Source organism: Aythya ferina, assembly GCF_964211825.1.
Source record: "Aythya ferina genome assembly, chromosome: 11".
Taxonomy (NCBI): Eukaryota; Metazoa; Chordata; class Aves; order Anseriformes; family Anatidae; genus Aythya; species Aythya ferina.
In genome coordinates this window covers 3535874-3552954 of record NC_140307.1, presented here as the reverse complement: position 1 = coordinate 3552954, position 17081 = coordinate 3535874, and the positions used below count along the sequence as shown (strand labels likewise).

General features: G+C 43.6%; 1 protein-coding gene across 5 annotated transcripts in view; it reads right to left on the bottom strand.

Moving 5' to 3' along the window:
- CERS3 (ceramide synthase 3) overlaps nt 1-17081 on the bottom strand; it is a 51358-nt gene continuing 34277 nt past the window's right edge. For all 5 annotated transcript variants that reach the window (XM_084532637.1, XM_084532636.1, XM_084532635.1 and 2 more), the window contains one exon: nt 1-1240. In XM_084532637.1, coding sequence (XP_084388763.1) covers nt 1109-1240 — 132 coding nt within the window. In that variant the 3' untranslated portion in view covers nt 1-1108. The remainder of the gene's footprint in view (nt 1241-17081) is intronic.

Sequence of the window (17081 nt, the reverse complement as noted above, 5' to 3'; positions counted from 1 at the left end):
TGCACTAGCATTAGAACAAGAGTGCCAGCTCATGAAGCACATTTGGTAAGAGGAGGTTCTTCCACTTCTTATGGCACTAACAACACTGTGTGGTCTCAGCCCCATGCTCCATGTTTGGCTCTAGCTGCTGTCATTCACTGTTTTCAAAAAGTGCTGTGCGTTCATTTGATATCAGGACCTGTATTTCCATCTCTGCTCTTTCATTCTTAATCTTCTGGGCTGTAGAAGTGTCAGGATCCAGGGGGTTCAGCAGTGTTAAAGGCAAATAAGAAGTACAAAAGAATGTGAGAGGACCCAATTTTCATTCACTATTTTCTCTCTGCACTGCACCTTCTGCTCTAACAGTGGGCCTACAGCCAAAATGACTGAGATGAAAGACATTTTTGAAACCTGGAGCTCAGGGGGAGAATTGGGGCAGATTTTTGTGATTTTCTTGACTGTTAAATCTCAAAACTGGTAAATCTCTTGACTGGTAAATCTCCAAACACAGTATTTGAACTATCATACAGCATACTTGAGATATAAACCATACTTCTGCTGTGAAGCAAGTAGCTCGACTTCCTCCATGTTAGCTTCCACTGGCCTCCAGAACACGAGATCTAACTTGCAAAAAACAGCCATTTTGATGAGGTTTCAAGTCAAAGAGTAGAGACTACAATGCTAGTCATTGTACACCACTGTCAATTTTTGCCATTTTGAGTAGTTTTGTTTCCTAATGGAGTTCACACTACCTACCTACCTACCATGAAACACCTATGAATGAAACTGCTCGATGAAATATGTCTTATATCTGATCGAAAAGCCATGTTAGAATCAACGGGACACTAAACGACCTGACACTTTCACCTTGTTAAGCACTGTAAGTGGCGCAGTCAGTGTGTCCAAACACCTTTTCAAACATTAAGCGACTATTCAGAAAGTGGGCCGTTAACACATTTTGTCATGTTATGCAATTTTTGCCTCTCCTGTAAGCTGGGCTTTTTTCCAGGTCCAGTAGCCAACAATAAATCAATCACAGTCTCTCATAAGCCTTTTGACTTAAGTTCTATCCTGTAGGTTGGGTTAAAAATGGAGTGGAAATCGCTGCAGGAGGTGGGGCTGGAGGGGGCTACTGGTGACTGCTGTTTAGGAGATGTTTGCTTGACCCACAGCCGTTCTTACTGCCATTCTTTGTGGACTCCTCTTCATTATCCGTAACGGAATCTTCTTCTTCTTCATCACTCCGGTCGTCTTTCAAGTCCTGTGGAGAAGAAAGCACCATGAGCACACTCTATACTTGCAGCACTTACTGTCAGGTAAGTTACCAGATTGCTGTTATCAGTGCAGTGCAGACCTTCTCTGGGCTATGGCTGCCAGACGAGCAAGTTATTTATTTTTAATATGAACTGGGTATCCGGATCTTTACAATGACTTTGAAGAAACAGCCAGTTAATTAGTCAGATGCTTCCACTTGTAACTGCAAGATGAAAAGATGGTACATAAAAGTTTCAGATAATGAGACATTCTGCCTCCTTGGAAATTCCCCATTGTTCTCTGAAGACAAAACTCTGTCCTCTGTTTCCCTCAGGAAATAGTGTGAGAAAGGAAGCAAATGAAAGGGGAGCTCTGAACACGAGACTGTCAGAACTGCCCCCCAAAGCCACCTCCCAGGAAGACGGAGGCTGACATCCAAGGAAAGGCCAGTTAACACCACTTTAATCTTGCAGAACCTAATGTTCTTTAGACAAAATTGCATGCACAACCTTGGCCCAGTCATTTGACCTCTTCTTGCTTGTTTCTGCTTTCCCTTGGAAAGCGTTACTAGTAATCCCTGTGTGCTGTGGGATTAATTAACAATTGCAAAGTGCAGGGAAGACTTAAAAGAATATTGTATAAAAGCTAAATATGATGAATACGTGCACTCAGACACAGTAGCTGAGACAGGTATAAACTAAACAATGACCGATTTTGCTAGCATGTCCCCACATTAACATCACTCAGAGAGATGTACCAACTCCAAAATACTATTTCTTATCCAAAGTTGTGTAAATCACATCAACATTTGCAAAGAGAAGGCTATGTCTCTATACACCTATGGTGCACATCTAGGATACATCATCCTGCTGAGGGAATTGCCAGTTGAGGAGGGGATGGTTGCTTCATTAGCAGAGATGAAATGGGGATCCAAACATGGTCTGCCTGTGAGAAAATCCTTCCCACCTCTATAGGAACAGTTTCTAACATTTGACAATCGTATTTCCTTCCCAGAAAATCAAACGTCTCTTTCTAATCAATGTTTCCACAACACAGAGAAAAGACATTGTGTCTACCCAGGTATTGCACAGCAAAGGTTTGGGAGAGATGAGATAATTGTGTGCTGTTTGGCATGGTACAGAACAACAACATTCACACATTGAGGACTGCAGCCATCGTGGTGTCTTTTTGTAACACGAGGGTGTTTGGCCTTCGGGGCTGTCTGCAGAGGGACAGGAGGCTTTTCTTCATAGCAGGGCGAGCTGCCCCAGAGCCATGTGCTGGATCTGACAGGTACATCAGCCCTTGTGCAGACAATCTGCAGGCTGCCTGTACGGCCACACTGGGGACCACTCCTCCATGGATAAATTTGTTTTCTGTGTCATCTGCCTGGACCTCAACTAAACAGGCACAGACAGCGTGCTCTTTTGGCGCCCGGAGTAATGTGCCAAGGTCAGGGATGAGATGCAGAAAGGAGAAACCAGCGTTGTTCCTGCTCGTCCTGTATCTGCTCTCTGAATGAACCAACAGCTCTTAGCCTGCTGGTCTGGGGGTCCTTCTTAAGCACAAAATTCATACAGATAAATTAAAGGACAGCTCAGTACTAACTCATCCAGTTTCAACCTCATATCCCTTTATATATTACATTTCTGGTACAACATATAGGACTAGAAAGAAAATTAAGGATTAAACTCTGTCTCATCAGAAAATATAAACCTCCTGGAGCTTTTCTTTTGCTTTTTCCCTAACAATGTACAAAGGGTATCAAAACAAGCAAATCTTATTGTAAATACTGTAAAATAAACTTGGCATGCCATCAGTTAGAGAAAAGGAAAGACAGCCTTTCCCACACAATTTATGAGGTTCTGCCTCTTTCAGATCACCTCTATTGCTCCTGGTGGTTTTGTAATTTGTATTTGCAGTTAAAGACAAATGCTTGGGCGGGGAGGGTGAAGAGGAGTAGGTGTTACAGTTCTGCCACCAGAAATGTTTCCGAAAAAAGTGCAAATCAAACCACAACACAGCCTGTGATGTAGGATCCGCTGCACCCACGGGAAGTACTCATCTCCTCAAGCAGTGAGGCTGAAAACATGGGGAACAAAGAGGGAGGAGTGCTGTTGTGCTCATTGGGAACGGGCCTCGGAGTCGGTGACATGCATGAGTGTATATTTCGTGACCCTTGTTTTTGGACCTCAGACGCTGATGGTCCTCAAGCATATGCTTGACAACAGCTGGCAATCTGCGTTACTCTGAATATGCTGATAACAACATCAGCTCCTGGTTTCTCCGGGAAGGAGCTGGCAATTCCAGCACAGAACGGGAAGCTCAGACAGGATTCGCTTCCCAGTTTTAATGGCGCAAAATTGGATGGTCTGGTAAAAGGTACAATGAGTAGTAATTGAAAAACTTGTGTTACCCTCCAGCACACGGGAAATCCTTGTATTTGAGGTAACATCTTACGTATTTTGAAGAAGCAGAAGTTACATTTTTTTTGTAGGCTGAAACAATCGTTATAGAACAAATTTTCTTTTATCTGGGACAAAGTGCTACTTCTGAATCCTGATACGGATCAAGAAGAAATGCTGCTAAATCAAATCTAAGTTTTTACTATCTGTTTAATCATGAACCTACTTCCTGACCACTTGCCTCTAAAAATTTGTGCTTTAGAAGAATCTGACCTTTTTTTTTTTTTTTTTTCTAGCTTTTTTAAGCAACAGGAATGCAACAGAAGTTACAACAGAACTTTGAATAGCTACAGTTTCATCTGTAACTGAAAAACCAAATAAACCTGCCTTTGCAAACTGTTTAATATACCATTACAGGCATATTAAGAAATAGAAAATGAAGTTAGTGCCTCTGATAACTTTCACTTTCCAAGAATGACAAAATATATAACATTTCTAGGATTTGTTCCTGCTTCAATATCAAGATGTTTTCTCTGACATTCTCACATCATAAGTTATAGTTGTGTTTTCCAACTCAAAGACTCTGTGCTTACTGTCCCCGAGCAACAACAGATGAATATACTATCAGAAACACAAGCACTGGCAAACTGTAAATGTAACTGAGGCCATCATCAATACTCAACGCTTTGGTTTAATGGCATCAGCTGAATTTATTACACTTTTGACGGTTTGGGGGTAACAGACAAAATGGAGATGTGTATATTTTATGTTCTGGATGACTAACCAATTTAATCTTTCTAAATGGATGAATGGTTTCAAGGTTTATGAGAAGCAACACTAATGCTATAAAGTCTGCAAGAGAGCCATTTGTAGTGAAGCCAAAGCCGCAAACTTTTATAATCTTTTTTCCTTTTGTTTAACCCTTCCACCTGCTGCTCAGTCTGCCTCTTTTAGTTAAATGAACCATATATGTTAAGGTAGTTTTGGCTTCTTGCATTTCACTACTGTTTGAATTTTTATCATTCGAGTCATTAGCACTGCATCTTATTACATGAACAGACAAAGACCTTCCAAGAGACTTCACCAAGGAAAAAGACTTCTTGAAATTATGAGAGAAGCAAACTTCAGAGACCACTTCCCAGCCTCCTGTAGGAAGACAAACACTGGACAAATATCCATCTAAACTAACTGCACATTTCTCCTAACTGTGCAAGTTTGTCTCAATAAAGCACTCGGAAATCACCTCCCTCTTGACAAGCCTTTGGGCTGCACTCTTTCTACTTCAGCTGATGAGAACACTGGGAGAAAGACATGGCTGTGCTGGAAGGCAGACAAGTGCTAGCTTCCTGTTCCTGCATGCTGGTGGCAACATCTCGTCCTGACACTCACTGGTGGAGAAATGCACTGGGCAGACACCGCCCTTCTCTCCTGCTCCGCTTCACTGGGGCACGTGGCACCGTTATCCAGAGGGATGCTGCGGTAGCTTTTTATCTTCTTCTCAGTAGTTAAAGTGGAAAGTACAAGAGCAGAGGGAAAGGCAGTGCCAAACAGTATTAAAAACAGGCAAAAATATCTTGTAGCAATGTAGATGGATCCTATAAACACTGAGGAAGCCTTAGCAACATGCCTTCTACATACTCAGGAGGGGAAAGGCACTTGCTAGTGAAATGTATTGTTAGAGTGCAGATTGTCAAGCTGAGATCTCAAAACATAAGCTGTTACTGTAATGACATGCTCCAAACCAGAAATACCCACTGAGGCATCGTGGAGAAAAAGCATCTGGCTGACCTTCACCCTTTCAAGGCAAATTCAGACCTGAGCAGAAGAGGTTTCTGCAGGGAAGCTTGATTGCTACATTTGTTTGATCATTCAGCTTCCAATCCAGCTTGTCGTTGACAAAAGCACACACTTTGAGACATGCAGTGACTTCATTTGGCATTATGAAGGCAGTAGCCTAGTCTCTGCTTTACATATTCATGGTGTCAGTTTGGGAGTACAGTGGTGGGGGGATGTTTGTGCATCTCCTCTTCCAGCTAAACAGAAGAGAGGATCACAGAATCATAGAAAAATTAAGGTTGGAAGAGACCTTCAAGATCATCTGGTCCAACCATTCCCCTACCACCAATGTCACCACCAAACCATGTCCCTAAGCACCATGTCTCTAAGCACCATGTCCAGACCTTCCTTGAACACCCCCAGGGACGGTGACTCCACCACTTCCCTGAGCAACCTGTCCCAATGCCTGACCACTTTTCCTAAGAAGGAATGTGTCTTAATTGTTTTAACTGTTGCAGAGTAGTGCTCTTTGTCCAACTCTTTGTTTTAATTGTTGTAGAGTAGGGGCATGACGCCTCCATTTCTCCACTCACCATGAACATCACCCAACAGCCAGGACTTTTCAGCTACGATGGCGAGAGGCTTGGCAACTCCATCAGCCAGTTCCCTCAGGACCCTGGGATTCACGTCATCAGGTCCCACAGACCTGTACCTGTTTAGATTCATCGGGTGGTCTCGAACATGCTCTCCACTTACAGTGGGTGGGACTTTGATCCCCCAGCCTCCATCTGTGGGTTCAGACATTCATCATGGTGGCCCCTGGGGACTCCTCCTGTCACCCCAATACAGCAGCCCGAAGGGAGCTGGGTCCTCTCTTGTGCTCTTCCTCGAGGCTCTGTGCAGAAGGGCTGCCACCTCTCACACCAGGGGATGGGAAAGAAGCACTCACACAACCCCTGAGAATCGGCAAGAGTCTTTATTGCCAGGTGTTTGGTGGCTCCATGGCTCCTCCTCCCCATGGCTGCCATCCCGCTCGGTGCTTCCCCAGACCACTTCTCTGTCCTCTCACTGAGGGGGGCTGCCGCTCGCCTTGCTCCTTCTCTCGCCTTCCTCCTGCCTCAGAGGCTCTCAGAGGACCGAGCAGCTGAGCAAGCGGCGGGCCAGCGGCAGGGGGGCAGCTTTTAGAGGGCCCGGGGCAAAGGCAGGGCAGCGGTGGCCACTGTGACCCCAGCCAGCCTCTGTGATGCCCAACGCGAGCGGCCCAAAGGCGGCTGTGCTGGGAGCAGCCTGGAAGATGCCCTCACGTGGAGAAGGAGGAGGGCTGGGGAGGCTGAGGGCCCCTTTTCTGGGGCTGGCTCCCCCAGGCCATTTGGCTTGCCAGAGAGAAAGGCTGCCCCACGCAATCCTGCCTCAACCCATTTTTCTTCACATCTCCAAGGGTTAGAATCTCTTGTTAACAAAACAAATTACATGTACTGGATTGTTTCGTGCATTGTTTACAGACGTTGTGAATCTTCCTCTGGATCTCTTAATATTCTCAACTTCAACTATGTAAGCATCTGCAAATTTCATCACAAAGCTGTTTTCCTTTCCTTTGCGTTAGGAGGCTACTCAAATTCAGCTCTAATGCCGTTCTTCCCAGTACTGCAGTCACTTTTCAATTGCATGATACACGCCTGCTGCGCCTTACCACAGGCAGAAGTAAGCAAAAACAGCCGCTATTAGTTCAGGCTCCTCCTTGGTGCTGTCTGTACAGGGGGTGGCAGATGATCAGACCAGCTGAGTTCGGCCAGGTACAACGCTGACTTCAGGCTTCTCAGCAGCACAAGGGGATTTCAATTTTGCCGCTGCCTGAGCGAGACTAAAACTAATTAACCCTAGAAGCTAAGCTCTCTGCTCCCGCTGCCAGTAGGAAAGCAGCAGTGCAGACTGCCAAGCAGCTTACCTGTTCCCTGTTGCTGCAGCAGACCAACATCCCTGACCCCTGCAGTGGCAGCAGGGCAAGCCGGACTCCCCAGGACACTGACGGTGACTACGCGGCACTGATGGGGCCAGCACAGCTGTAGTGTGATCTCCCTCACTGCAAATACCTTACTCTTCCCAAGAGCCTGCTGTCTCAGACGTGGCTGGCTATTTACCTGCTTTGTTTTAAGCCCTCACTGGCTATAGCTGAAGTCACGCAGGAGTGACAACTGAAGAAGCCCATTGTATCTGCTGACAAACTCTGAACCACATCGTTCTGTGCATAGTGAGATCTGCCACCAAATAAAAGCCAACTCAGAGTAAAAATGTATAAATTACAACTCCTGCGAGGTTTGTGTACCTGGACAGAAATGTTCGTTAAAATACCTACAAATAGATAACAAGCAGGGACTAAAGTCCCAAGATACACAAGTCCAAGGATATACATTTGGGCCTTTTAGGTTGGGAGTAATTTACTTCCACCCAATTAAATGGATTTCTTCTGCAAGATACAGACACATAAAAAGCAATTCACAGCTGACTGGGATTTGCTTTCTGATTTGGTGAAGTTTAGATTTTTGGATTTTCAAATATTTAATTTCATCCTCCAGCATGATTTGTAAATGTTTATTTCATTAAAATCAGAATATCCTACATCTTATACCCTAACTCTACCTTAAGAATATTTTCATTTAAATACCTACAACCGTATTGACTAGATCTCAACTTTTCAATGTAAAGACAATAAATTCCACAGCACCTGCACATATGGGAACAGCTCGCAGTACAGAGATGAAAGCTACTAGTCAGCACAGCAACCACTGACTCAAATAAAAGATAATAAACAAGAGAGAGAATTAAAAGTGAGTCCAAACAGAGGGGGGGTAATTTTCTAATAAATAATACTACAAAGTTGATGAACCTCCAAGTTCTACATGTTTAATTCAACATCCGTAATTCAACTGAGCTGACATATGACTTAATATGACTTTGCTTTCCTGCGGAGACTAAGGAATATACATGTGGATTCATGCAAAGTATTCTAAACTTCCAGCCTGGAAGATTTTATTAGAAAATATATTTCCCTTTTCAGCTTATGCACACTAGGCAACATAAATAATGTTCATTTTCAGTGGGAGATGCACTGTTGGGCTCCGCTCTCCACAGTTTTTAAAAGATACAGACTCTTTAGATGAATTACACTGGACATCTTGTGGCCAAAACTTGTCTTACTGAATCCCTCTCCTATGAAATACCCATTCCCCAAGTTTTCCACTGCACGTTTTCAGAAGGAACTCAAAGATGTGTGAAAAAATAAAAACAAAACTAAAAGTTACACTAATTCCACAAATACTGAAAAGAATAGCCGCATACAGCTCAACGTTATTATTAAAATATCTCCCTGATTTTGACTGACGGAGTACATTTAACCTTGAAAAATATCACTTGCATTGACACTCAGCATACCACACCTGTAACTGGAGCTATAATACCGTGACTGTTCAGAAGAAATAAATCATTGTTTACAGTTAATCAGGTACTCTGTGGTTTCAATAAAGTCTGCTCACTGTGTTATTGAAATCCACTAACTAAACCTTGCACTCAAGTGTATGTGGCTTTACGATAATGTCAAAAGCCCAGGAGGTACTGAGTGAGTCATAATGTCCCACTGCTTTTTGAATTATTCCAATTTTAAATCCACAGTTGGCAACGAAACAAAGAACAATATAATAGGCATTTGATGCTGTTCTGCATAGTGAACTTTTTTTTACCCTAGCACAGAACTTGCATTAAGCCAAGGAGTTCAGTGTTCTGAACCTTTATCAGAACACGCACTTTTATTCCTTAGAAGTGTGTTTTTGGCTGAAGGACAGATGATCAGACACTCGTACTTTTCTCACTTAGTGAGGTAGGATACTGCACTTAAGGCGAATGCTTTGAAACAACACAGCTGCTAAAGAGTATTCTTACAGAAGCCTTACGGCACTATGAACATGACCTGAAACTGCAAAGAATGTAACTCTGTAAACACCAGGCACTTCTCTCCTATCTAACGTGCCCATGAAGGCGTGCACTTCTCTATTTTCTTTGTTAGGAGGCGTTCTGTTCCTTGTGTGATGTATCCGAATGTTGCCCCAGTACTAAAAGTTATCGAACCAATTTTCAAGTCACATACCCAACACGTAATGTCTTTTCATTTCACATTCATAGCAGTATGCAGGATACCTAAAATAATTTCAATGCAGTCTTTCTAAACACCCTGACATCAAGGCTGGATATAAAATTCTTCCAGTAGTACCTAATGAACAAAGTTTCTTAAGTAGCAGTAGAAGTCCCTGAGCCTTGTACGACTTAATTCACCTGAAGGGAGATTTATTTCACTGAAGTTCAGCATTCTGAAAGTCAGGTATCTACTTGTCATCTAGGACTGCTCTCTAACCAAAAAAAAAAGAGAAACTGGTTCCCCTGAGGGAGAGCTGCCCCAGCACTCTGCAGGTGACCCCACTGGACACAGCAAATTGCTCTCTGGAGTCACCTCTCCTCCTCCATGGCTGCAGCAGGACCTTTAACTTGAGCCATAAACAGCTTTTATATGGCCAAAGTGAGGCGAGACACATCCTACCCTTATAGGCTTCAGGTCCATCTGCATCTCCACGCGACTGGACTGAGCGACTGATGGGGTTTGTTGGTTTGTTTTCTGATGAGCTGAACTCCGCCACATGCTGTGCCTACTCAGAAGTTATTAGACTTGTGTTGCAGAGCACAGACTGCTCCTTTTAAGATTTCCTGCCTTCTTTGCATGGAATAAGGATTATGGAGCACTTCCAGATCTACCAAGGGAAACGTTTTCTTTAAATACAAGATAGGATGATTTTTCTTTCTCAGTTGATACTAATCTATCATTAACTAGCTTTATTTAAGAAGTGTTTTAAAAAAATTGATTCAGCAGACTGCAGTACTGTAAACCCCTCTGAAAGTCTGAGAATTACTCAACTTACAAGAAAGACACAACTCAAAACACTGCAGCATATATTAACAATAATAAATGAAGGGATCAAAAGTTCCATAGAAGATCTAGGGCTTGCTCTGTGAATTGATTTTTGGCAATTGAAAAAATAAATACATATGCACACTATTATATATATATATAGTTTTTATATAGGAGCATATATAAAAACTAGCAACAAATGGAACATTTCATAAATATTCTGCTCTAAAATTAAAAGATATGAGCAGTTAACAAGAGACGCCAGAAAAACTGTCAGCAAATGCCTTTCGATGAACAGCAGGGCAAATCAAGGAATTGTAAAGCAAAAAAATGACTGTTTGTCATTTATCTGAATTAGGAACTTTCACATGAAAAAAAAAAAAAAAAAAAGTCATTTAGATCACAGATTTACAAAAAGCAGAGTTGTCCTGTGCCAGACACATACATACAGGGAGAGGGGAGGGGGTGGTTGTTTGGCCAGATCCTTTGCTGCTGAAAACTAACGCAGTCCCCTTGACTTCAAGTAGAGCCGTGCTCATTTATACCAGCTGAGAGCCTGGCCCCGAATCAACGCTGCAGACTTCTACTGAACTGGCCAGGGCAGGAAGCTTTGCTTTCAGAATTACATATAGTTTTGATTTGCTATTCTTAGAGGCAGTGGTCATCTGCAGCTCCTACTGAAGTAAAGCACGGCAATTTGGAAACAATAAAGCAGCTGAAGGATTTTTACACGGCACACAGGACACCAGCACAGCCCTGTTTATGGCACGGCTAATAGACGAGAGGCAGAGGGAGCATCCACACACCCAGTTTGTTGGAGTATGGCCAGAGGACCGAGTCTGCTCTTGCAAAGCTTTGCGTGTGCATAACAGGGCTGTGGAAGGGGACTCTGTCCACCCCAGCATACGTTCACAAGCCCATCTATTCCAATCAAATGCTTGGACATTATTTTCTGCAGTTTCTCATTACTTCATCCCTCCATAATGGTAATAACAGTCCCTGACTTACATTTTCTAACCTTCACCTGATTTTTATATAATGCTCAAGGGAAAGGTGGTGTGGGATTACGGGCATTCTGAACAGAGTGGGTTTATAAAAAAAATAAAAATCAATCAATCAATCAAAATTCCAACAAAGAACACGGCTGCTGTTCTGAAATGTGAGGAGCACAATTCAGTAGTACAATGTCATTGTTCCCCAGCCATTGTTCAGCTGCCGATTTTGACAATATGCATTACTGGTACCAAGGGCAGCCCTGACCTCAAATCCCCAGCAAATGCAGGAGCCCGGAGCTCCCAGGCACGCATACCGTGGCCTTCTCCGTTTTGCCTACCGTTGTAAAGGCAGCCAGCAAACCTCTTACTCTTTTACACTTCTGCCTTCCTCTCAACCCGCCTCCCCAGATGAATTTGGCAGCACGAAGTGCGACATGTAGCCAGGCTTTGGGCTTAACTAGATTGCTGTAACAGAATGGGAAATATGCAGATGAAAGAAAGTCATAACAGGAAGTAATTTCATTTTACTAGGGCATGAGCCTTCATGCTGCTGACCTGGCTGGCTAGCTCCCATCTCCAGGCTATTAAAAAACCCATGTCTCAAAGGCAATAATTTGAATCAACTGGGAAGGCTCCCAGATAGACTGGTTTTCATCTCTAAGAGGGAAAACTTCCATTTGTCCTGCTTCATTCCCCTAATAAGCCATCCTCATGAGAAAAACTGCTGTAAACATTTATCCATCGAGAACCAACAAATTCAACTTCTCCGCAACCCATTTTCCTTTAAAATGGAGGAGAGGCAACCCCTCCTAATCAAGTTCAATCTGACTTACGTGTGTGCTAAACCTCCATTCAGAGAACTCCGAAGCAGGACGTTAACACGTACTAGCCCTTCCCAGTCTAGAAAGTAAACAAAATCTCCACTAAAAGCTTTTCACCAATTTCCCAATCCTACGCTGGCATGAAATTGTAATTTACTATTTTAGAGGATAACAATAATCTGTTACCCCTTTTATAAGGGCTACTTGGAACTAAAGCAAGCAAATCTCTGCACTCTGCTTTATCAACACCCTGGCTGCCATTGGCACAGTACAGGCTTAACAAAGCACGTAAGAAAAAGAAAACAGAACAAAAACTTCAGTGCCTATGGTTTAGGGAACTAAACCCCATTCCCTGTTAAACTCCTGTCAAATGACACTTTGCTGAAATGAATAACTTCTCCCCGTGTTAATTCTCTTGAATTTTCATTTTTTGATTATAAATGTCCTGAAAATAGTTTTCCATTGCTATAAAAAAAATTTAAAAAATGACTTTTTAGGAGCCAGGTAAACTGCTGTGCATGCCAAAACGCAACATACATTGGAGAGTTCCTTTTCACATCCCAGTAATTGCACGGTGCGTGGAAGCGCAGCGCTGTTGCGTATGACCAGGGTCACACCGTGACCCTTTGCAGCTGAAGCCAGAAGTCAGCGTTTATTAGCCGGGAGCAACCAGGCCAAGTTCACCTTCGGTGTCCCTGGTGCACACTGAACAGTGCACAGCTCCAATGCGTGAGCACTGCTTCCAGCATTATTTGCCACCGAAGAGATTTAAAATGTAATTTCTCTAAAGGCCTTTCTACTTAGGTGTTACATAAGGTTTCCTCCCCCCATAGCTTTAAAATTACGATTTGTATTTAGAGTTACATATCTTAGGTTATTGCACAGCTCAGCGAGGGCAGCAATGCTGCCCCAGCTGCAAGGGCAGCCAAGCGCTCAGTGCTCCCGGGTGAACAGAGGCTGAAGAGCGACTCCCACATCAAAGGTAAGTCAGTAAGGCTTTAACCACTACAGCTCCAAGGTCTGAGTGTGATGGATGGAGACCTGGTTCTAAAGGTAACCAAGGAAAACAATGCAAGAGCCAGGGAGGCTTAAATTTGTCATATGGAAGTCTGTACTTTCATGGATAAATGTTACCTGCAAACAGGAAAATTGGAAAAAACATTTCTTTAAAGAATGTGCTGTGGGGCTACGATAAACAAACAAGTTCTCACCCAAATTCACAACTGAAATTTCATACTCCCAGGTCCCACGTGGTTAGAGCATTTATTTTTAGTAATTCATTTGAATCTTATAAGTTACTCTTGATGCAAAGACACCAAACAAAAAAAAGGTAGGAGGAATAACTAACAAAAGAATTCCACACAGGGCCCAAGGAAAGAAAGCTCAGCAGAAGCAGAGGTGCCTCTGAACAGCCTCCGCCTGAACGCAGGTAGCATGGCCTCTGGGAACTGTATAACCTAATTTAAAAGCTTCCACAGAGGGTTATAGCAGGTCTCTAAAGAGGTAAATTCACAACAAGAAAGCTAGAAAGGAGCACAGGTCAGCACCTGTGCAGGTGTAAAGCTGCATTACTCCTCAGTACAAGCAGTGAGGGCGTGTGTTATAAGAGCAGGTTACGTCTGTGTCCCAAAGGGCTTTCAGGCCTCATCTGTGCATTACTGTTAAAACACTGAAGTATTTGAGTTAAACTTTTAGGGATGCAACGTTACTAGTACGTGTTATTTTGACGCAGAAAAGGAAATAACCAATATAAGCAGTCTTTATGTGGCTAACCACTTTCAGAGCAAGGACTGTACTGGCATCCCAGGATGAGTACATAAGAAAAGGGAAGAAAGTTTAACTTGAACTGGCAGAGGGAACCTTAGCACGAGAGCAGTCCTCCGGCAGAGCAAAATGCTTCAGTAGAGGAAGGAGCGCTGGATGTAGCACAAGTGTCATAACAAGTATTTCACAGCTCTTATGTCAAGCCCAAAATAGCATTTTCTTATCATTTTCAGCTATCTTACCCTGCCATTAGTCATTCTTTGAGAGTTAACTCTCACTGTTCTCTTGGGAATTTAGACTGAGTAAGGAATGAATAAACCATGGACAAGAGTATGTCCAACCAAAAATGCTTAAGAAAAACTTGAGTACTGCTTTCGTTTCAGTAAGCAGTTTAAAAAAATAGGAAGAAAGAACCAAGGTGAATCCAAACAGTACTTGATGACTCCTAAAGAACACCAGCTATTAGTAGGAAGCTCGCTGCCTTAGTCAAGGACAGTCTGATGGCAACAAAGCAATAAAAAGAAGCAAAAAATATATTGCTGGTAACATTACGGCCCATTAAAAACCTGCCTTTACCTTCTGCCACTGATGGACTTCGCATCAGCCCTGAAGTATCTGAGTCATGTGGACACCGTGCCCATTTCCTACAACTTACACATATTTTTCAAAGTTTAAAACACCGTAGTCTCAAAACCTTAACTCTGTGTGTAATGGTTTTAACATATATTTTACATCTTAATTTGCCATAATAATGTGGCTATAAGCTGCTGTCATTCGCTCCCTTTTTCTGACCTTGGAAATAAAATGTTTAATCTCCATGGGATTTTCCTGGCGAGATATTTTAAATCAGTGCACGTGTACATACCTCTCTATATGTTTTTTCAATTTTCCTAAAATATTCTCATATGTGCAGACATGATGACTAGACATGTTTCAGTGGTGCTTGAAACCTGATACAAGCGGGTAATTTAACCATGTAATTGTTCAATATTACAGAAACACACCGAGTTCCCTAGCAACAAAAGGCCTTGGACATCAAGATGGCAGCCAGCGGCTCACATTGCAATTGCCTGACCTAACTTGAAAAGAAATTGCACTGAAAAATGTCCTTCGTCCTCTCGCTGCAGAACTGACCTAAGATAAATGCCCACAGGTCTGACCTTGAAGGGCTTCTCGTACAGGGATGTGCTTCAATCGTAAACAGGGTCATAAAATGTCCTATGGAAAAGGACATTTGGGTTCATGGTCAGTTGTTTGGATTTTTAATTTTTAATAAACGTTTTCCAGCATAACAACAATCTTTGACTTGAAAAAAATTATATTCCTGTTCCAAATTTAACCCCATAGAAAATAAACAGCTTCTTAATGTCAAGTGGCCGAGCATAGCCTAGCTTCCCCCCTTGTTAGGATGCTCCTGGAGGACTGAGCTGGGGGAAAGGCAGCACAAGGCCCACACGTGTCGAGACCAGCACTCTGTGCCATCAGCTCAGGTGCCAGAGACTCCCAGAGCTGAGAAAATTGGACACACAAGCACAGAGCAAGATCGTCTACGTCCCTCTTTCCTTTTTCCTCATTTTAATTCGTCTCTGGCTGCAGTACTTGGGAGGAGGGAGATGGCAGGGTTTCTAATCCAAGCTCTTTTTGGCTGAAGCAAGCCAGCCGAGCAATTATCCCAGAGAGACAAGATAATTAGTGCAGAGGGGAGGCGAGAGCTGAGATGATGAGCTTCTGTCCACCCAGTGGCAGACAAAAGCCACCCACCCTTCCACGAGAGGGAAGGGCAAAGCATCGAAGAAAGCTACCACCTGGTAAGGCTGCTGGGCTCCTGATGTCATTTTTGCTTTAATTCCTGCCTTTAACACAGCCTCCTGTCGCAGCCTGACGGTGAGGATACTGAAGCTACGCCCCCAGCTCTAGCAAGCTGCAGCACAGCTCTGTGCAAGCCTCTGAATAAACAGCAACGGGGATTTGGGTATGTGACCACCTGGAGATTCGGGCCCTCACCACACCCCGTGGTTCATGTCTGACCCAAGCCGGTTCCTTAGCCTGGGCTTTGACAAGGGACACCACCGCCTTCCACTCAGAATAAATACATTAAAGGCTCCTGGGTGCCAGGCTGTGAGATGGCGTGAGCCAGAAGGATGCGATCAGAGGAGACACCTGCCCTTTGAAGGATGACAGAGGATCTTACCTGCTGCACTATCACCGTTTCCACCGGTGACCCTGCCAACACCGGGTGGCTCAAGGCACAGAAGGTGCTGAGAAAAAGTCTTCACACCTTTGATATGCTCCAAGCTTCCTTCAGGCTTGTATATTTACACCACATCAATCCCTATCCCCAGTTACATCATTCATTTTTCCACCTAAAGTGGCTAACTTGCTTCAAGAAAAACGTCAGAAATTGCCCATTTTCTGAATGAAAACTTAGAAGTCTTGGGCGGCGAAACAAAACCCTCCTCATGCAAGTGCAACGGTTTACTGGCATTTCACTAGAATAGCAACAGCGATTTGTGAGGAGCACGTCTGTAACAAACCTGGTGGTAGAGAAGTGCTGCCTTGCAAACACCATTCTTCCCAGAGTTGCCTTTGCAGTTCTGGAGGCACTGGCTGCTTTCACAGCCAAGTTTGCCACCGCTATGGAAAACAGGCTGCACATGCAAGCCAGCTGAAGTCATGCAGACTGAAAAGGGCTAGGCCTGCTGCTGCTGCCACTGTAAAAATGTTATTTGGAAACCATCTTCTCCGAGAGCTGTATAAGGAATCAAAAATCCCTGGTAGAGATGCCGGCTTGGTGCTTTTACATTTTTTAGAAGTGACTAACACAAAAAAAAAGCTCTTATCTCAAAATAAAGCATTTCTGCCCCTACAAAGGCATATAAGCAGGCAGGGCAGGCTGGCCTTATATAGCTGGCCTAGCAACGTCCTCCTAACCGTTGTATCTAAAGACCTTTTTTCCAGTGGACTCTCAAAAAAAAACACAACACCCAACCAGCGTGGATGGAAAGCTATGCCAAAGCCCTGCTCCTCTTCAGCCGCCAAGCAGAGAGCTCTCTCTTGATCTCATCGGGGTTGTGTGAGGGCCACCTTCATTTCAAGCTCGGCATACAGCAAGCACACGTGGCTGCTGAACACAGAA